The sequence below is a fragment of the Hippopotamus amphibius genome, chromosome 13 (assembly GCF_030028045.1).
Source record: "Hippopotamus amphibius kiboko isolate mHipAmp2 chromosome 13, mHipAmp2.hap2, whole genome shotgun sequence".
Classification (NCBI taxonomy): domain Eukaryota; kingdom Metazoa; phylum Chordata; class Mammalia; order Artiodactyla; family Hippopotamidae; genus Hippopotamus; species Hippopotamus amphibius.
Window position 1 is genome coordinate 93,834,516 of NC_080198.1, and position 22,137 is coordinate 93,856,652.

Consider the following 22,137-nt stretch of genomic DNA (forward strand, 5'->3'; position numbering starts at 1 on the left):
TGGACTCATTCCTTACTGTCTGTTATTTAACTGGAAACATTATAATAACCCTGTGGGCTGGTCATATTACTCATGAAATACAGAGAAAATAAGACATATGCACAAGTTTACTTCTTAGATTGGATGCCCTAGAAGCAAATCTGAGATGGGGATTCCTGTTTTCTTGGGCAAGTCACTTACTAAGAATGGGATTACAGAAGACATGGGTAACGAGGGACACAGGATAAGGTAGAGGAAACTAAGCACAAGTAGGGTTTCAGCAGAGGTCTAGCCTCAGTTTGATCCCAGGAGGAGATCTGGAGCATATATTGTACCATGGAGGTTGCCCTGACCAGAGACCAGGAGGCTGGGCTGGTTCCCCACAACCCAACTCCTCACCCCACGTCAATCAAGTGTAGTCACAGGCAACCACAAGGAGAGTAGGGAAGAAGGGTGGGTATAACTTCCCAGGTACGTCCAGGGAAGGCAGCAGCTGACAACTAAGAGAAATGCTCCAGAACACTGTACAGAGTGAGCTTTCAGTAGCCAGCTCTTCTGGTGGTGGAAAACGGGGGCACTTCCCTGGTGAATGAGATCTGAATGGGGCACCAACAGCAAAGGCTACAGTCCTGAAGGTGGGAAATGGATGTAAAAACCAAGGCAGTGGGTGCCTGCTGACTGTTTCAAAACCAGTTTTGGTCTACTTCCCAAAGTTCTGAATGCTCTTAACCACTATGCCATGTACCGCAGATTTTACGGTTTTTACTTTATCTCATTGAATTCTCCCCAAAACAGAGTTTAGTCAATATCACCCCATTTACATTGAGAAAGAAATTGAGCTTCTGAGAATTTGAACCTGATAATTGGTAGAGATGAGATTCACATCCGGGTCTCCTGGCTCTACTTGCTTTTTCTCTCGGGTCACCTAACTGGGAAATTGGAGGAAAACGGAGTAAGGATCTTGATATCAGAGTGAACTGAAGAACCAAGGCCATTTTTTACATCAAAATACTTGAGTCAAGCATCTCAATCAGAGAGAGTCTGTAGCTTTGGTCCTCACCCCTTGCTTGCCATTTGGAGAGCTCTGTTGTGTTGCTTCAGGCTTTAGCCCAAGCTTAGACTTTCTAAATGAATGTCTGCCTGTAAGGAACATGCTTTATCGCGTGCCCCTGGTATCAGGCCCCAGCCACTCTTGGCTTGAAGACAATCTGATATAACTCTCTCTGAGCATCCTGGCATTTTGGATGCCCATCATTTTTCCAAGCTTTGCCTAATAGACAGATGCTTATGCTTTACTTCTTCCTCCCCTAGCGCACAATTGCAGAGACTGAAAAGTAGCAAAGCATGGACATTAGACACTAAATTCCAGTTGTAACAATCAATGGCTCAGGCATCGTGGACAAGTCCTTTAGTGTCTGAGTTTGAGTTTCCTCCTCTGTAAAATTAGTACTGTGCCATTTCCTGCTTCTCAGAATTGTCACACGGATTAGAAGCAACATATTTAAACTGCCAAGCACATAGTGGGTATGCAAAAAATGGTAGTTATTTTTATATGACAGGTACACCTGCACAGGAGACAGAGACACATGGGTGCCTGCTAAGTCAGCTTCCACTACTTGGAAAGCAGATGTCAAGGCCACAGAGTGAGTCCCCAGTGTGCTTAACCTACTCCCATGCCCAGGAGACAGTCTCTTGCCTGAATCTCTCTAATTCCTTCCCCCTGCTCATCAGCACTGTCTTGACTCCTCAAGCAGCCCTTGTTCAAATGCCCTGCTCTGACCCATCCATTGCCTTCTCTGCTCCAGCTCCGTGGCAATTCCTCCAAGAAGACTTCCTGTGGAAACAACAGGGTCCTGTGGCCCATAAGGTAAGTGATCAGGGTCATGGCTTTTGCCACATGACCTTTGGGAAGATTTCCCATCTCTTCCTACTCCTGAGTAATGGTGTAATGATAGATGCCTCTGTCATCTCTCACTTTCTGTCTATGATCCTTCCCGTCTATGCCAACATTCCCCATCTCTGGGACAACCAGCCCCCTACTGTGAGTAGTATTCCTATATTTATTTATTTAAATTTATTTACTTATTGGCTGTGTTGGGGCTTCGTTGCTGCACACGGGCTTTTCTTGAGTTACAGTGGACGGGGGCTACTCTTCATTGTGGTACACGGGCTTCTCTTGTTGCGAAGCACAGGCTCTAGGCACGTGGGCTTCAGTAGTTGCAGCTCATGGGCTCAATAGTTGTGGCACACGGGCTTCGTTGCTCCATGGCATGTGGTATCTCCTTGGCGCAGGGATTGAACCTGTGTCACCTGCATTGACACGTGGATTCTTAACCACTGAGCCACTTAGGAAGTCCCTGTTCCTGTATTTATTCTAAAATAGTGAGGGCAGGTCCATTTCGTATGCCAAGTTTAGTCCTCTCTATCATGGGGCTAGTTGATTTCTCCCAGGGATGTTCTTGATTTCAATGAGAAAGTATCAAACACACTGTACTGGTCAATCTGTACACAGTTAAAGCTACCTGCTTCTTAGGCTTTCCATCCTTTCCACATGTGGTTTTTTGTTTTTGTTGTTTTGTTTTATTTTTAATTTAAACACAGAACAGCCTTCCTAGCCCTTCCATGTTGTTGTTGTTGTTTTTAAATTAAACACAGAACAGTTAATGACTATTCGTTCTTGCATTAACATTTTGATACGCCTGAGAGCTTAATACCATGCTGAGCACATAGTAGGGGCTGAAAAGAAACGTATGATTTTAATGAATACCTGACCTCTTGGCAGTGATCTCTGATTCCACCTCTGTAAGTAGCAGGCACGCTGAGCAATGCTCTCTTCTGCCCTACAGCTCCCTTCCACTGAGTACAGCTTCCCAGGGTAGAAAGAGCAAGGCACTCTGCTCAGATGCATATCATCATTTTTGCTAAAATAGCACATTTTCAGGCTATGCGCTAATAACCAAATAGTGTTACCAGGGTTTCAGTACTATCTGATTCCTGGAGGATGGGAGGGGACTGTCCTGACTCAGAAGCATCAACTGAAGTGAATATGCCAAATAGAATAGCTGAGGCCCCGCCCAGCTGCTCTCAGCCACCTCTCTGGGAGGCTGTCACCCAAAGGCCCCCAGGCTGCCCCTGACCCTGGGCCAGTGCAGGCAGCAACCTCACTCCCCCAGCATCCCTTTCTTCATTAAGAGACGTAGTGTTAGGTGCGTTTGGAGAGGGATCAGGTGCCCATCTGGCTTCTGAGTCATTGCATTTGGGTCTCTGTGCAGGCGGGCCCTGGTCTACTGCAGGACCTCCTCTGAATTTGACAGTGCTCAGATGAGATCAAAGTGCCTGGGCTAGGTCTGCAGCCAGCAATGGCCTCATACTGCTTATCTCTTCCAAATGGCTGGCTCAGGTTGTGCCATGAATAGATGAGTAGAAATAGCTACTAGGGCTCCTGACCCCTTGCCCATGGTGGACCTCCATGAATGCGTTTTTAGTCAAGACTCACACCCCCAAACCAACAATTACTGAATTTCTGCCTACTGATCATTTTAAGTTGGATCATCCCCTGCTATTAGCTGTGTCAGCCGCAGCAGCTAGATCGTGTTTCCAGTGCTTGGTCCGCCCCTCCTCCATCCCCACCCACCACCTCTTGCCCCAGCAGTGCAGGATTCAAGAACACCATTCCCATTGGGGCACAGGCATGCATAGATATTTTGCAAAGAGCACACTCTTTCTTGTCAGAAAACACATATTGGAGTCTCTACTCAGTCACCCAATTCCTGGGAAAACTTGATGACTCAATGTTACCTTTGTGGGTCCCTCATTTTTTTCCAGTCTTAAGTGAGAAAAGTAAGCTCCAATGATGCACTACAGAGAGAAACACTCTGCAGATGGCAAAGTACCATGTCAACAAGAAGCCTGCTATAGTTCTGCCACACCCTCTGGGGAGCTGGTTGTTTAATGACAACCTTAATAAAGGTGGAGAGAAGGCACTCTCTGCTGTCTGTGCAAGGCCCAGGGTGCGGCATGGGCCACGCTAAGGTCAAGCCAGGCTGCAGCTGCAAAGCGTAACCGAGGTGACACACCTCCCTGATAGCACTGCTGAGAGAAGCCCAGGCTCATTCTTGCTCCTTTCCTCTGCCTCAGGCTCATCTCTTGGGATGGAAGACACTTGGCACCAGGGAAGGAATATGTCAGGAAGAATTGTCTCTGAGTTTGGGCCTCTCTATTTGAATTAAAATAAAATGGGTAGGAAAAAAAAAAACCCACAAAAATTACCGAAACCCCTGTGCTAAGGCTCTAAGTGGACTCTGAGCTCTGGCTTATAGTCAAGGTGCACTTGGGCAAGTTCTTTATCTTCTTTGTGCATGTTTCTTCCTCTTTGAACTTGCCTTAATAATTCCTTCATCCTGGTGCTGCTTGGGGGAAATTTCAATGAGTTCCTATACATAATGGCTATTTCACTCCTTTGCCTTAAGTATAAACTATGGTCAGGAAATGGGTTTATTTTGCTTGCTTGTATTTTTTTGTTTTACTGTAGTGAATATACGTTGCATTCACAAGAAGAAAAAAATCCAATTTCTTTAATTCTGTAAAAGGCTTACTGAATGAAGAACGCATGAGAAAACTGAGGCTCAGAGGGGCTTATTTGATCACTTCTAACAACCCAGTTGTTCAAGGCAGAAGTGAAACCGAAACTGAGCCTCTTGAGGCAGGTGCAAGGGGTTCCTTACCCTCCACCCTCCGCTTTGCACTTTTCTCTTTTCAATTTCAAACCTTGGGGGTTTAAATTTCCTTTCACTGTTAGGACTCCAAATTTGGAGTTGATTTTTAAACAAACACATGCCTATGTCTCAAAGCATATGGAGTATAAAACTGATGGTTCAGGAAATAGATTAGTAATAGACTCCCAACCCAAGCAAACGGTTTCCCTTTTAGTCAGCTTTTCACAGATGAGGATGTGTATAGATTTTGCAATTCCTCTTTTCTATCCAAGTGACTGCCCAGAGACCCACTGCCACCTGGAGCAACGTACACAGCCCCAAGATTGTTCTGAAGGCCAACGGTTTAATTCCCTTTATTGCAGTTTCACCTATTGCTACAATCAGAAGTAAGTGCAAGCACTCCTTGAGGCAAGCGTTTTTTTGTTTTTTGTTTTTTGTTTTTGCTGGTTAGTAACTACTTCTCCAGCTTAATTGCTTTGTCCAGCTGGAGTTTACATGGGGTTAAAATCCACACTCCGGTGCCTGCTGAAGTTGAGAATGGGTGAGACTGTCACCTCCAAGAATAATAGAGGATCTCAACGAAGAGAAATCTCCCAATGCAAGGAAAAAATAAATCTGATGACCACAGTAAGACATTAAAATTTTTAAAAGGCAATGAAGAAGGGAGAGAAGGGGAGAGGAGTATAATAGCTAAGAAACATTTTTTTAAGTTAACAAAGGATCATGTGTAATGAGTGAACACAGCTATTTTGAGTGGGGGGCAAGTTAATTATATTCAAAAAAGACAGTGTCTCCAGATTTTTTTTTTTCCGCAGTGAAATATTTTAGTTCCTTCATATAGAGACATATTACACGTTAACCATGAAAAACAATACAAAATGCCCTCAATTTAACAAGTAGAAAAATATAACTAGTATATATGGCAATTGTGAATCTAATACTGTACAGAAGTAATTTATGGACTTTACAAATAAATTATAGCTTAAATGCCCTTTTAAAATTCTTTCCGCCCCGCCAGATATACACCAGAATTTACAATAGGAAAGGTTCCGAGCCTAGCTGATCGCAAGTCAGTGCCAGTCAAATGTTCTGCCGACAAGCTCGAAGAATTTCTTATTTGGCTCGTGAAAATATTCGTGCAGTTTATTGAGGAGCTTGGGGTCGACTTGGGGGTGGGCCCGGCCCTTGGACTCGTGTAAGCAGCGGTCCCGGCCGCCGTCCCGCAGGCAGTAAAAGCCCTTGGTTTTGTTAAAGTAGAAGTTCGAGGCGTTGATCTGCGGCGACAGCCTCAGGAACCTCTCGACCTTTTGGATCTCGGGGAAGGGGTCCCTGATGAGGCGGTCGCCGTCCACGATGTGGATGCGGCGCAGCGGGAAGAAGCGCAACCAGTTCTGCATGTGCACGTGGTACAGGCTGCGGTTGAGAGCCTTGTAGTCCACGTTGAGCCGGCCGTCGCGCACCAGGAATTCCTCGATGGAAGGGTAGGGCTTGTGCTTCTGCACGTGGTTGTAGAACACTTGCGTGTAGTCGGACAGCACGCGCTCCGAGGGGTCCCGCAGGATGAGCAGCAGCCGGATGGATGGGTTCATGATGTGGACCCGCTCAGGCACTCTGGGCGACGTGAAGTACGCGGGGGTCTTTTCCACCGTGAGCTGGTGCGGGGAGGAGAAGGGCATCTGGCTGAGGTACCAGCCCAGGCCTTGGCTGTAATGCTCCTCCCAGTCGAAGAAGTGCACCTCGTTCTCCGCGGCCGCCACGTCGGGATGCAGGCTGAGCATCTCCAGCAGTGCGCGGGTGCCGCCCTTGCGCACACCGATGATGATGGTCTGCGGCAGCTGCCGCGCGGAGCCGTTGGGGGCCGCGCCGTCCCGGACCTCGTCCTGGAGGGTCACCGCTTTCCGCACAAGCTCCGGGGGGCCCGGCTCGGCCCCGAGCACGGCGGGGCGGGAAGGCACGAGCTGCAGCTGGGCCACCAGCACCACCGCGCCCAGGAGCAGCGCGGCCATGCTGGACACCACGGTGGCTTCACTGGGCCGCGCGCCTGCCGCGGGGGATGTCTCCAGGTCAGTGACACATGGGTGTCGCAGGCTTCTGATTACTAGGAAACAAAGGGGGAAAACATTAACCCCAAATATATACTGGTCTTAAGCCGACAACTCAGTCGTCTCGGGCACTGCATTCACCTCCTTGGGGCTTTCTCAGTGTCTTTATCCTAGGAAGCAGGGGTGGCAAACAGCTTCTGTACAAGGCAAGACAGTCAACGTTTTAGGCTTTGGGGGACATATAGGCTACCCCCACCCCCACCCCGCCGCCGCTGCCGAGCCCAGCAGCTTGTGGGTTCTTAGTTCCGGACCAGGGATTGAACACAGGCCCTCCGCAGTGAAAGCAGAGTCCTAACCACTGGATCCCCAGGGAATTCCCTGGGGACATATAGTCTCTATGGCAACTCCAACTATGCTATGTTGCTCTAAAGCACCCGTGACAATACGCAGAGAAACAGGTGTGGTTGTGTTCCAATAAAACTTTACTTATGGACACTGACATTTGCACGTCATATAATTTTCATGGGTTACTAAATATGATTTTTCTTTTTTTTTTCAAACATGTATGTGTTTAGTGCTCTGTTGGTAGAAAAACCAGGGTAGATTTGGCCTGCAGTCATAGTTTGCCAACCTCTGCTATAAAGGAAAAGGTTGGGAAGGTCTTCTGCACCTGGGCAAACATCAACGAATATCTACTAACTGCCAGTCCCCGGCAGAGGGGCAAGTGATACAGAAGCAGGCATTGTTTCTGCTCCGCCACCCACCAGACGCTCCTGATCTGACAGGGCAGGTGAACCTGTTTGAAAGATTGAATGATTAAGTCCGATTCTTTACTCTTTCCTGCATCTAAGGCTTGCTACGGCCTCGTTGTAGGGGAGTGTACTTCCCAGCAATTTGATTTTGGGTGTTTTTTTTTTTTTTTTTTTTTTTTTTTTGATTTGCCATGAGAAGAACACGCCCTGGCCAGCCAGCTGCTGGTCCTAGGAGGAAGACGAGAGATATTTGCAGCAGAGCCACCCCATCAGTCCCCTGTGTGCAGCCCGGCTCTCTCGCTCCTGAGTGAGAATGCATGGTTGTGTTTTTACACTATTGAGTTTTGGGGTGGTTTTTACATTATAGCGCAAATCTGGCAAAGGTTTATTGATACAACCTGACTGCAGGCATCAGTGCGATATATGTTACGATTATAGTTTAGGCAGGGTGGGTGTGAGGGCCTATGTTCATTCATCTTGCCTGAAACAATTAGAGATGTCTTCCTAGTAGAGCACATGCTTGAAGTGGGCCTAGACGGATAAACAGGTGAGGTTTTGCTGGAAAGAGCAAAAACCCTTCATGCATGCAAAGGATTACTATTTTTAAAGAACAGGTCTCGCAGTCTGCTCAGTGGACTGTCACTCTAACACTACAGTGTAAGGTAGGAACGCAGGACAGTTATAGATGAGAGCCTTTAAAACTCTAAATGCAGTGCTCTTCCTGTGAACTGCCTCCTTTATGCCTTTTCCTCTTTAACTATCAGAGATTTATCGCATTTGGGCATTAAAGTGCCTCAGGGACACAGGCGCTGCTGGGCGAGATGGCATGGAGTCCCCAAAGACACAAGAGTCGTGCTTGATGTTTTTAGGGGCCTGATAAGCAGCGATCCGGAAAGAGCAGATCGGAAGCTCTCTTTTAAGTAATCTCTGTCTAAACACAGTTCGGCAAGAGTTGCAGACAGGCCCAGTTTGGGGACGGTGGGATTTACAGAGCCGGAAAAATGTTTTCTATCAAGAGGGCGCATCATCTTCTTTGTGCTGGATTTAAAATTCACTTTATTAGCTTAAAACTTGTCTAGAATATGTAAATGAAGATCAACAGGCAGGGCTTCTGGGTTTAGGATCAGATCACTTGACCTGATATTAACTGTATCAGCCGCTTTGTAAAATGTATATCAAAGAGCAAGCAATTAAAAAGACGGAAACCTTTAGAAAATCACAGAACACTGGAGAAAAGACTTGCCAAGTCACCTGACAAACTTACTTAGGAAAAAGAAAGGAGAAAAGTTTAAGGAGGGATGGCCAAACAAGATGGGATTCCAAGCTGGTCTTACTGATTGGATGAGTTCAATTTAATGGGCCGTTTGCTTCAAACGAATGTTTGCATATGTTTCAGTGAAATTCTATTTCCTTCTCCACTGCCCATGTGGGTTGACCAAAGGGACCAGCTGTGCTTGCCTTTAAGATGTTTGGGGTGCGTGTGTGTGTGCACATGTATGTGTTTGCTTGTGTGTGTTTATGCATGTACGTGTGTACGTGTGTGTGCGCGCACGTGGCTGGGGGTGGGTGAAGTGAGGGAGAGAGGAGCTTCTCCACACATATAAGTTACATGTCATAACTGCTATACTCTCTGAGGAGGGTACGGTTAACCCCATCTCACAGCTCTGCATCCAGACGTAGGTAACAACCCCATCTTGCATCACCCAAGGGATAGAGTCAGAGCCCAGGTTCGAGATTCATATTGTCTAACTCGCCCTGCTCTTTCCATCCTGTTATGAGGCATCCTGGTTATTAGCACAGTGCCCACCTGAGACCGTCTTCCTGAAGTGGAATTACCAGCCGAGAGCAGAGAGAAGAAACTAAATATAGTTCATCCTTCACAAAAACAAAGCAAAAACCAAAAACACCCCCCCACACACACACCAAACCAACAAGAAACTGGGCAGTTTGCAGTTTAAAAGCTCCCCATTTCTTTTTTTTTTTTCTATTTATTATTTTTTTTGGGGTACACCAAGTTCAATCATCTGTTTTTATACACATATTCCCATATTCCCTCCCTCCTTCAACTCCCCCCCTACCCTCCTTCGAGTCCCCCCCACCCTCCCTGTTCCAGTCCTCTAAGGCATCTTCCATCCTTGAGTTGGACTCCCTTTGTTATACAACAACTTCCCACTGGCTATCTATTTTACAGTTGGTACTATATATATGTCTGTGCTACTCTCTCGCTTCGTCTCAGCTTCCCGTTCACCCCCCGCCCCCCCCAAACCTCGAGTTCTCCAGTCCATTCTCTGCATCTGCATCCTTTTTCTTGTCACTGAGTTCATCAGTACCATTTTTAGATTCCGTATATGTGAGTTAGCATACAATATTTGTCTTTCTCTTTCTGACTTACTTCACTCTGTATGACAGACTCTAGGTCTATCCACCTCATTACATATAGCTCCATCTCATCCCTTTTTATAGCTGAGTAATATTCCACTGTATATATATGCTACATCCTCTTTATCCATTCGTTTGTTGATGGGCATTTCGGTTGCTTCCATGTCCTGGCTATTGTAAACAGTGCTGCAATAAACATTATGGTACATGTTTCTTTTGGGATTATGGTTTTCTTTGGGTATATGCCCAGAAAAAGCTCCCCATTTCTAATGCAGTAATTTCTAAAATGTATATTTACTTATTCTAAGCCATTACATTAAAAAATACTTGAGGTATATGGAAAAAAAAACTTAGCTAAAGTCTCATATGTACATGTGCGTACGAAACTTTAGCTGGTTTTATGTATATATACACACATATATATTATGTATATGTACATGTATATTTGTAAATCTAAATATATATAAAATGTAGTTACACACAAACCGTGGCCAAGTTCTTCCTGTTGTAGTTTGACAATGTGAATTTCTCAGTGGTACAGACAGAATTTCTATGCCTCTTAGTAACACTTCCAGAAAAGGAAAGATCCCCAAGCTCAGGTGAACCTGTAAGCCAGGACATCTGGGCCAGCTAATCTTGACAATGGAATTATGAGCATCAGAGCAGAAGGGTGTCATTTAAGTCCCTGCTTTTCATTTTATGGGTGAGGAGGCCATGAGGTGATAGACCCAAGGTCACACAGAAAATCGGAGCCCGGAACTTGTGGGTCCTGAGTTCCAGTTCTGTACTCTCTCTGCTATGATTGCTATCTCCCTAGCATGTGGTCTTAAAATAATGGCAATGTTTTGGGGGTCCTAAAGAAGAAAGTCCCCCCAAAAGCCTACCCAGCAGTGACAAGCCCTGGCCACCAACTCCAGAATCAGCTGGTACACAGGGGACATATATACAACACGGGTGTCAAACTCATTCATTTGTTCTACTCAGTAGAAGAGTCTAAAGGAATCACACAGGCTATGGAGTCAGGAATCCTGTTTTGACTTTGGTTCAAGTGCCTTAACCTCTCTTAGCCTCAGTTTCCTCATCTGTAAAGTGGTAATAATTCCACTTGCCTCAAATGGCTACTTTGGGATTGAAATGAGATAGGTTATCAGCACCATCCTATAGAAATGTAATGTGAAGCACATATGCACATTTTTTTCATTTATCAAATAAATATTTATCAAAATCATGCTACATAGATAGCATTTTGGCTAAGCTACGAGATGAATTCCCCACTTTCTCCAATACTTTCTCCCCTCCATTATGCCAACCATGGTGCCCTCTCCACAGGAGTTATGCAGCAGATGAGTTGTGTAAATAAAAAGTGTAACACACAGTTTTACCACATTTTCAGAAAAAACTCAGATCTCCATAAGCGATCAAGGGATGCTCAGGAAAGTAACAGCAACCCCTGTTAAAGGTGATAGCAGCCACTATTAAGTCATGTCTCTGACACTTAGTCATCTCTTGCCCTAAGACGGGTCATGTCTTATTGTTACTTTTATTATAGATGTTAAAATGACCCACATGTGCACTTGTACATTTTCCAGGAGCTCGGCATTAAAAATAAATCTTCTATGTAACCCAGTATATCCAAAATATTATCACTCCAACAAATAATCACTATGTAAAATTTAGGAGATGTTTTGCATTTCTGTTTGTTTGTTTTTAGTCTTCAAAATCCAGTATACGTTTACTCTTACAGGATATCTCAAGGCCACATGTGGCTACTAGCAACTGAGGTGGACAGCACAGAGATATCAGAATACAGAGCAGTGTTGCAATTCTTACTCTGAAAGCTCTTTAATTGTGAAAAGTGTTTTCTTAATAAGTAAGATCCTCTACCCCACTCACAAATCAGGAGCTTCCCAAATAGGAAAAGGACCAGGAAGGCAAGTTTGAACTTGCAAGCAGTGCAAAGATAAATGGATTATTCTCCCTCCAGAATTAAACGAGGTACTATCAGAGGGAAACTTCTAGAAGTCTGGAGCCCTGAGCTGCACAGGCACAGACTCCTGAGCCACATTCCTTCCAAAAGCAATGATGGCAGCTGCCATCTGCGGCCCTTGCTACTAAGCAGACACTAGGCTGGTAACTTTGCACACAGGACCCTTGTGATGCTCACTGCATCCTTGATAGAACTGACATCGTGACAAGAAAGTGAGGCTCAGAGGAACAGAGTGGTTTGTCTAGAAAGTCAGAGGCAGAACTAGGATTCACTCAGTCTGAGCAGGCAAAGCCCAGAACCTCGCTGCCCCTTACTCTAGGTGGCAACAACAAGAGTTAGTGTACAGGTAGTTACTGGGCTCCTTGGTTTGTCTTTGGTCCTGTTGAACCATCAAGCCTGGCAATGATTCTTTGATGAAGAACAGGATTCCTTGGAAGGGTCCAGATTGCTACAGCAAGCATAAAATGAACCCCATCCTTGCCTTTGTAGATGTGTTAAAAGGTCTGCAAAAGAGATCCAGCCCACTTCTCTGTTCACTCCCTTTTATCAGGGAGGCTGTTTGCTTTACCCTGCAGTGATAAACCAAGCCCTGAGTTTCAATATTCCAAAAACAAGACTCTTTCCCATCAGCAGCACCAGGCATCCTTGGGTCCCACCCTGAAGATGCTGGCCACACACCAGGCATGGGGAACACAAGGACACAGGATTTTCCAGGTGGAGATTCCTTTGTATTAAGAATTAAGTCTAAACTCCTTTTCAGGTCTGGGAGGAACCTAGGATGGCACCCATTGCCCCTCCCGCCTCACTGCCCCTTTAAGCCAAGCCAGGACTTTTCTGTTCATTTGAATACACCAAGCTCACACCAGCTCTGGGCCTTGGCATTTACTGCTCCTCTTTCCAGGATGCTAGCCCCAGGCTTTCTGAGGCTGGCTCTCTCTTGTCATTCAGGTTTTATTTCAAATGCTGGCTTTCCCAGCAATATCAGCCCACCCACTCTCCTTTAATCACTTTCTTTGCCATCATCTTGTTTTATATTCCTCATATACTATCCAAAATTATGTTTGCTTGTTTACTGCCTGCCTCTCCACCCGACAATGTTAATTCAGAGCTTCCTTATCAGTGTCCTGTCTCTCTCCGCATCCTCCGGGGCTGGTGTGATTGCTGGTACACAGTGGGTGCTAGAGATGTGATTTGCTGAAAGAACATGTCGACTGTAGTGGCAAGTCAGACAAATGACTAAAGGCACTGAGAAAGGCCTTTAATTCAGCAGAAAGAGAAACTTAACAGTGTATCCATTTATGAAAATGACTGAGTCTAAAAGTAGTGAGTTTTTCTTCCCTAGAAGGTCAAGCAAAAACCAGATGTTAAAAGGGAGACTCAAAATTTCTCATGGCGATTGGACAAGATCACCTGAGAGTCTAGAACATATTTTCATTTAAAAAGGAGGGGGAGCAGTGAAATAATCCTTCACAAATATTTTAATTTTCTCCTTAAGTCTTCTGACTACATAATGCACATCATGATGTAGATTTCAAATGTAACTGATACAATATATTTGCTCTCAGTTCCTCTGCTGGAACATATTCCTGGATAAAATGAAATAACTAGAATATTTCACAAGAGGGAAATTCAGTGCATCTGGAGCAGTGATGCCTGTGATCCCTGTGTCCACAGGAAATACCTCCCAGCCCCTCAACAAAAGACGGTGACCCAGCTGGCACAGGCGAGAATCTCCTCCAATAACAGGGATGATCAAAACATGGGGACACAAGTCGTCTAAGGGATTTAACAAAAGGATTGGAAAGGAAGAGGTCCCTCCCTGAGAGCCCGCTGTGTGTCAGGTGGTAGGCACTCACGTATATCATTACCTCCTCTAATACTTATAACAATACTAAGAGGTGGTTATTCTCTGTTTACTTTATATTTTTTTAAGCAATGAAAAGGCAGTGTGCTGTAGTAGAAAAGCAAAGAAGCTTCTGCAGTTGGACAGACCCAGGCTAGAATTCCTACAGCTAAATGACCTCAGGTAAGTGTCCCACCTCTTTGGGACTCAATGTGCCATTCTGCAAAATGGGCTGAAATCTACTTCATAGGGATGCCCTTGTGACTCGGTAAGATTACCCACACCAGAGATAATGCAATGCCTGGCACTCAGTGGGCATGCAACCAATGTTAATGGCCTGCCTTTCTCCCCAAGGCAGACATGGAAACATGTTATTAAGGTTAAATGACCTTCTCAAGGTCACAGAACCAGGAAGAGTGATGACTAATATTCCTCAGGCCATCTCTAAAGCATGCTGCACTGCTTTGCCTTTGAATGGAAATGCTTTCTGTGGGCAGTGGCAAGTGCATTCCAGGCAGAGGGGAGAGCTTACTCCAAAGCATGATAATAACATAGCCAAAAGGATGAGAGCTCTTGTGCTGTTCTACAAGAACTGCTTCTCTCCAAGCATCCCTGGGTGTGGAGTGACTTAATTTTCTGGAATGCACTGATACCTGAGTCAAGACAGTTTGATCAGAACTGTCATTTCCACATCCAACCATCACTTCTGAGCAACCAACAGTATACGATTTTTTCTTCATCTTTAGGGGACAAAAATGTTTTCACTTTTACCTTTGCACAGTTAACTTAACATCATGGGGCAGAGGTTTAAAATTTCCATCCACGGCAGGTCATCTTGGACACCAAGAAAGAGGAAATGGGTTTAGCTCCTGTCTGTCAGTCTACAGAAGGACAGCAAGCTCTCGAGACTAGCATTAAAATTTATTTTTTTGAAATTGCCTACACATGACACTCGTCAACAAATGTTGACATGCACTTTTGTTTGGATTTACTTATGGTAATTGCTGTGAGGTAGAATGGGGTGGAAAGAGTTCAGGGTAGAAAAGATCCAGCATCAGTTCACCTAATGTTAATAGCTTTCCCTGGGCCACATTGACTACCTGGGAAAAGGAGGAGTGATTGGCCCTGCTTCCTCCTTGAAAAAGAGCAGTACTCTTCCAACACTCCCTCCTCCAGACTTTCTACATTCCATCGCTTCCATGGCATGGCTGGGGGGTTCCATATATACAAAAGGTTACCTGAACAATGAATGTAATTTTCCAGGATTGAAGGAAGGAGGTACCTGGGCCAACCAGGGAGGGCAGTGCAGTGGGGTTAGGATTCAGGGACAGACGATTTCAGTCACAGTGTTTTTCTGAGCTTCTGAGAATTCCATGACACAATGAGGATGATAAATGCACGTTGCCCCACAGGCAGCCTGAAGTCGACCCACACAACATTGTTTTTCACATTAGGGAGAGATTAGGGTTGAAGCATCTAGAATGGAGTTGCAAGTGGGAGTTGACTAAAGCATCCCCCGAGGAGCTCTGTCCACCCCATTACAATTGCCAGGCACAGTGCTTTGCAAACTTATATGTGCTCAGCGACCCCCTAGAGATCTAGTTCAAAATGCAGATTCTGATCCAAGAGTTCTGGGGAGAAGCCTGGGAGTCTGTGTTTCAACAAGCTCCCAGGAGACCTGGTCTGCGCACCCACAGCCCTCAGAATGGCAAGTACTCAGTGAGCTTGGAACAAAGGTGTCCATTCAGATTCAGATCCTTATGCCCTTGGCCTCCGGCTGGCTGGGAAGGCTGATGTGCCTTTGGATTCTGTTTCTAATGGCTGATGGGGCAGTTTTTTTTTAAATCCAGGACTGGAAACAATTGCGGTAGACAAAATAGAGAGGGATCAGGCTGGTCACCGAGGTGGTGTTATCTGGGGCGGGGGGGGGGGGGGGGGGGGGGGGTGGGGAGGGGGGGAGAGGGAGCGGAGGGGAGATGCTGGAATTCAGAGGATTTAAAGCCAAAAACCCAGGTTCTATAACTTAAAATCCTCAAGACAGCGTTGAAATCTCAGAGCCTTAGATCGAATGCCTTGGCCCAATATATACCAGTTTTGAGGATTAAATAGAACAGTCTATGTGGGTGCTTACGATGTTTCCACATTGCCTGGCCCATGGCAAGCCCTTCAATCGTGGTAGCTATTTTTGTCCCGAAAACAAGAAGGCTGTGCGGTATAAATGGGAATCAAGGATGATAATTAGTCAAACGCATTTGTTCATGATCCAAAGTACTGCAGTGACTCAGGCAGACGAGGCTCACAGAAGAAAGGACAGTGACACGCAGAAGCCATGCAGGCTTTCTGTCTGGGGAGGGGCGCACAGAGGGTCCTTCCTAAATGCCCCCTGCCTGGGTGATGGGTAGCCAGGTGCGTGCAGTGGGGAGGCCCCCAGGAGGGATGAGGAGGAGGGGCTATTTCTCCTCAACATGTTTAATCTGCGGTGCTGTGCACAGAAGGCAGCGGTGACCTAAATAAATCCTTCATTAGAAGCAGAAACACACTGGCACAGGCAGAGTTCCCTGACAGGAGGGCGGACGGGGCCTCTCTTATTACTCAGTGCGGCTGAGTGGAAAAGGGGGCCGTGCTACCAGACGGCAGACAGAAGCTGGGTTGCCTCAGTGCACTTGGATATGCACGGCTTGGTCCCTGCTGCAGGTGTGACCCAACATCCTGACAGGTGCCATCTGACTGTGGGAACCTCCCTGGCCGAGGTGGACAGTCGTCTTCACCCCACGGATGGCCAACACCCAAGAATTTATGCATTTCCCCAGAAATGGCCAGGAAGGACACACAGAGCATTGGAGGCCAAAGAACCCTGTGTAGGGTCATCTTGTCCTGTCCATATCCCTGCTGATGGGGAAACAGGTAGGCAGAGAACAGGTACCCCAAGGTCCAGTGTGCAGGAGCTGAAGTGAATCAGAAAGCAAGGTCTCCTGATTCCCATGCCATCGGAGCCCAAATACATGGGAATTTGTGCTTCTTTTCTGTTGGGACAGGGGACAATAGAATACTTTGCATCTGAAAATAAATGCAAGCAAGCCAAAGTAAATTCTTCCCCTGGGTTGGCAAAGGTGGAGGGTGGATTTGTCTCATGTCTCCAGCCAGCCTGTACAGAGTGACTTTTGTTTCCCTCCAAACTTCAGAAGTTGAAGCCTTTATCCCTGGTGTGGTAGCTATTTGGAGATGGGGCCTTTGGGAGGTAATTAAATTTAGATAGAGTCCTGAGGATAAGACTCAGAATGCGATGAGTGTCCTTATGAAAAGAGGAAGAGAGATTGGGACTCTGTCTCTGCCACGTGAGCGCACTAGGAGACAGTAACCATCTGCAACCAGGAGAAAGCTCTCACCACCAACTGAATCTGCTGGCATCTTGGTCTTGGACGTCCCAGACTGGAGAGCTGGGAAAAATAAAATTTTGGTGTTGTTTAAGCCACCCAGTCTATGGTGTTCTGTTACAGCTGCCTGAGCAGACTCATACACAGCCCTTAGGAGAAACAGTAAAGAAAAAGGCTGGTTGGGACTGCTTCCACTGTGTAAGTCTTCCCAGGGGTAGCACACAGCAGTCTCCTGGATCCAGGCAGGTGACATCAACCTAAGAAGCCGGCTGGCCAGTGGGGACTGCTGCAAGCAGCCGTGTGTGTGTGTGTGTGTGTGTGTGTGTGGTCTGTCTAAAGTGCCAGCTGCTGCCAACTCTGGCAGATGTTGTTGGAGATGAGAGACCCATGTGGGCTGATCTTTGGATTTTTCAAGATGCAACTATGGATATTTTTGTGAAAAGTCCTGATTTTTATGAATGTAATAAATGGCTGTTAGTTGCCAAGAGAGGTGACGATGAGAAAAAGAAAAGATTAGGAAGCAGTTCTGCAAAGACTGATGCCTCAGGTCTGTCCTTTGCCCACAGGTGATCACTCAGCCTTTTACAAGCACCTACGATGTTTCTAAGATTGTACTGAGTTCCCGGGGAAACAGAAATAACCTAGTCACTGTCCTCGGAACACCCTGTAAAGGAGAAGACACAGGCGGAAGGAGACCTATGACCGTGTTCAGTGTGAGCAGGGATCCGCAGAGCTGCATCAGAGCCCAAGGGAGAGAGGCCGCACAGGCAGAAGGCCAGGGATGGCCTGGTACCATTCCTGCGAAAGGCGATCAATGGCCGGGTATAAACCGGGAGGAGTCTTGGGGTCTGCTCAGCAGGAAGTTCCCCAGGGACAATCATCCTAGGTAAGAGTCTGTAGCAGAATCAGGGCTGGGCAGGGTGTGGGGACTCGGCCTGTGCTGGGGTTGGCTGCAGAGGTACAGTTTGCGGAGGAAGGTGCCAGATACGTGGCTGCAGGAGCCAACGGGGGCCAGGACTTGAGATTCGGAAACAGTGGAGGGAAAAGAGCCATGGCAACTGGAGAAAAGCAGAAAGTCCTGAGCTTGCATCCCAGGAGCACCACTTACAGACTCCAAGTTGGGACAAGTTAATGGAAAATCTTGGAAACTACTGCTCACTTTTGGTCCAAGACCTTGTTTTTGTCTTTCCTTTTGGGTACGCATGTTCTTGGTTTAAGGTGATCATTTAAAGACAGACATTTAAGTGAGAACTTAGTACTGACCTTGAAACACACCAGGGGTGGAGTGAGGACTAAGACATCCCTGCCTGCAGGTTGCTGAGTGGGAAACAGGCATGGACAGAATTAAAGCGTGGTACTATAGCTGGATTTGATTTTACACTGTCTGTATTTTTTTTCCTTTTCTGAATTAAATCGCGGCTGTTCGTGTAAGAGCACTGAATAAAGCAATGGTGGTGCATGGCTTTTCCCTCCATCCTCCACACATACAGGACTGATTTCTCTTCATCCCTTACTTAAAAATTTTTTTAAACACTATTCAAGTGAAGTATTCCTTAATTCTTAAGCTTCAGGTTTTACAAAATAAATGTGTCTCATTTGCCTCTGATTTGAGCTTGAACTTATCTGTAATGAATTTACTTTAACCAGGAAATACCTACCTTATTATCTCAGTCATCTTGAAATCTTTAAATGCCATTTAACCTATCCAGAAGAACAACACCTCGATCTTGCAATCGACACAAGCTTCTCTGTGATCCCATGTTATTTCTTGTTATAATTTCAGTATCTTCAGATGAAATATAACACTATTCAATAAATTCAATCATCCTCAGCCTGATGATTTATCCTTTCTGAATGTTGCTGCAAAGTGATATATAGTTTCTACTTTTACAATGTTTTCGATATATTATTACTTAAATAACATATTTGAAATGATCTGGCATCTGAGGGAGACATTCGGGAATCCTCGACATGAATTACAAGAGCTCAGAGAGGGCAGGCTGGTGGTTAAAAGCGTGGGTTTGAATCCCAGCTCCATTTACTTCCTCTGTGTGACCGAGAACAAGTCATGTGACCTCTGTGTGCTTCGTTTTTTTTTTTTTTTTTTCTTTTACCTGAAATGTAGGGATGGTTACAGTATTAATTTTGTAGGATTGTCATGAGGCTTAAAGGAGATATTACTACATGAGTGCTAAGAAAAGGGCCTGGCATACAGAAAACGCTCACCAAATGTTATCATCAGCCCTGGCAGGACTGTTTTCCAGTGTAGGGGCTGATAAAGGTCTTATTCAGGTAGTCAATATCTCTACACTCATCATTTCAGGCACATAAAATGCATCTCCACAAAGTCATCTTTTCTTGAAAGGACCAATGCACAAGAGTGAGCAGAGCACTGAGCTGGGGTCAGGAGCTGGGGTCTAGTCCCAAGTTCTGTCCTGACTTCTGTGTGACCTTGGCCAAGACACAGAAATACTCTAAGCCTCTTTTACAAAAGGAAACAATTGGACCATAAAAGCTAAGAACATCTGCCCTCTTATATCTATCTACAATGTGAAGGCTTTAGAGAATTAAGACACATTCCTGTCTGTCAAAGCAAGATACTATTATCCAAAATTCCAAACAAAACAATTACTGTTAAAAATAAATCATAAAGTTTTGTCACTTGGCATCAGTCTAACATTTCACGGGTTAAAGGTAGCAACATATATTGAATTTCCACACTGCTGCAGTCCTTTTGATATAAGGGAAAATAATGCAGCTTCTAGCTTCTGCATTTTTTCCTAAGAATGTCCCCTTGGGTAGGGTCCCCCAAACTACCTGCTGTTCTGCTTCTATTCAGATCGTATTCAGGGTTCATTCAACAAACATTAATTGAACCTAGGACCCGATTAAGAGGTGGATCAAGTAGACTAGGGAACCATCTCTAAAGGATGCTTAGTCACCACCAGAACAAAACAAATGAAGAAAAATAGTATTACATAAAAGGCTACTCAGTGATAAGAAAATATACAATTAGATCAAGCCCTTCAGGTTGGGGTGGGGGCTGAGGGGTTGTGTGTGGTGAGATAAGCTTTCCCCGCACCCAACTCCAAACAAAGGGTCAGCTTTAGGACCTTCTGGGCTGGATGGAAGCAGCTGACTCTAGGGCTTTTCCTTGCGTAGTGATGCATGTAAGTTTGGGAGTGAGTAGAATTGCTCAAGAAAACAGAAAATGACTGAGGGCTGCCATAGGGGTCCATCTTCTTGGTCTGACCACACATAACACTCAGTCGCTTCCTAAATAAATGAAGATGCAACCTTTGAAGAATAGTGGGACGTACAAAAACCCAATTATCGGCCTGTTCAGTATAGCCACGATTCAGCCACGACCTAAAGAGAGTTGCTGTGTATCAGGCACTGGGGAATTGGAGATACAGCTTGCATCCTGTTCCTTCCCTCAAATAACTCAGGTACGTGCAGGGGTGCAGGGTTATTGGGGGGCAAATGGAGAAAGAGGAGGCAAAATACGTGATGATTGCGCTAAGGTTAGGGCTCAGAGATGGCTACGGACATGCTGCTTATTAGCAGAGATTCATAGACAACAGAATGATGGGTAGACATACATCACACATCAAATTATTTTGGTCATATTAATGTGTCAAGAGAGGAGAAGAACCGTCAGAGCTACATTTAGAAATAGTTTGTTTTGTGTTTCAAAATCAAAGATGAAAAATGGGGTGGGAATGAGTTATCATGTCCCAATAGTTGTATTTCTTCATCCGAGTCTTAGTGAATAAGAAGGAAAAAGCAAAGGCGTTAGAAGAGGGAGCAAAGAAACAGGAGCCGCATGTGATTTTCTACACGCTCCTTCCATCGTGGTGTCAACTGGATTTTCTGGGACTTCAAAAATTCATCCATGGGATTCTCTATTTAAGCTCCTGCTGAAAGGAATTTGCTGCATGAAATCTTTGTGTGTGTGTGTGCGTGTGTGTGTGTATGTGTGATAGCTCCAATAACGAACTAAGTTTTCAAGTCTTCCTACAACTTTCTCACTCTCTCAAGGCCAGCAATGCACTAATGAAGCTAACACGTGCCTTGAGGTACTGCCCATGTGATGCCTCCATGACGATGCGTTTCCAAAGGTAGCAAAAGACTAAATCTGCGGCCCCCTTGATCATTAAGCCATATTGTTTTCCACTTGGACAACCACTTTCATCCCCCCATCAGCTGGTGTGAACTCACAGGCCTGGCTTTGTGCTTCAGACTGGGACCAAACTCAAATGAGGATTGGTGTCCAACATGTCAGGGAAAAGGAAGGGCTCAGGCAAAGAACAAGGGTTCAAATTAAAAGAGTTTTTGAAGATGGAGCTGAAATTTCTGGTTTGGCTTTTTAAAAGTTTCCTTCAAATGTTTAGAGCCATAGGGAGAAAGGCACTTAACGTGAGTCACAAATTAGATTTTAGGAAGATTTTGTCTTACACATATTACCCTCCTTCTTCCCTCAGACACCTCCCAGAAGTATCTGTCATTCACTCAGGATACAGACAGCAGATCTCCTGAGGGCAGGTCCCTTCTGGGCGTTGCCCAGGGATGTAGGAAGGAGACAGGTTCCCCCTCAGCCTCCAGGAGCCTACTGTGGAAATGGAAATAGATACTCCCAGCCCAATGAGACGGAGGATGCTCTGGGGTAGACACTATTTTAGCATCCTAAAGGAGGCCAGGAAGAGGAAGTTTGGGACATGCTTCATGGAAAAACACCTATGAAACATTCAGAGCTCTGGTGAGGACAATGACCAAGTTCAACGCTTTTAAGTGGCATCCAGGGTAAAGTATATAAACAGAAAAACAGAGAAATAAATAGAATGATGTGGAAAGATTAAAGCAAGTGAGTTGCTGGGGTTTAAATCCTGGCTTAGTTATCTGATCATGGAAAAGCTACATGCCTCTCTGTGTCTTATTTTTTTCCCATTCAAAGAAAGGGTATGCTTCCTACTGTGTTGAGTGGCTATAAGAATTAAATGAGATATTGCAGAAAAATACCATAGTCCACCTGACACAGGGTTAGACCCTCAATACATGGGAGTTCA

At 45.4% G+C, this 22,137-nt stretch overlaps 1 protein-coding gene across 4 annotated transcripts in view; it reads right to left on the reverse strand.

The window, feature by feature from the left end:
- Positions 1-5,441: 5,441 nt before the first annotated feature.
- Positions 5,442-22,137, reverse strand: part of HS3ST1 (heparan sulfate-glucosamine 3-sulfotransferase 1) — a 30,289-nt gene continuing 13,593 nt past the window's right edge. For 2 of the 4 annotated variants that reach the window (XM_057705911.1, XM_057705909.1), the window contains exon 3: positions 5,442-6,792. In XM_057705911.1, the coding sequence (XP_057561894.1) occupies positions 5,765-6,700 (936 nt within the window). In that variant the 5' untranslated portion in view covers positions 6,701-6,792 and the 3' untranslated portion in view covers positions 5,442-5,764. Of the gene's footprint in view, positions 6,793-18,334; positions 18,389-18,729; positions 19,432-22,137 lie in introns of those variants that run through there. The other 2 variants (XM_057705912.1, XM_057705910.1) reach the window with 2 other exon arrangements.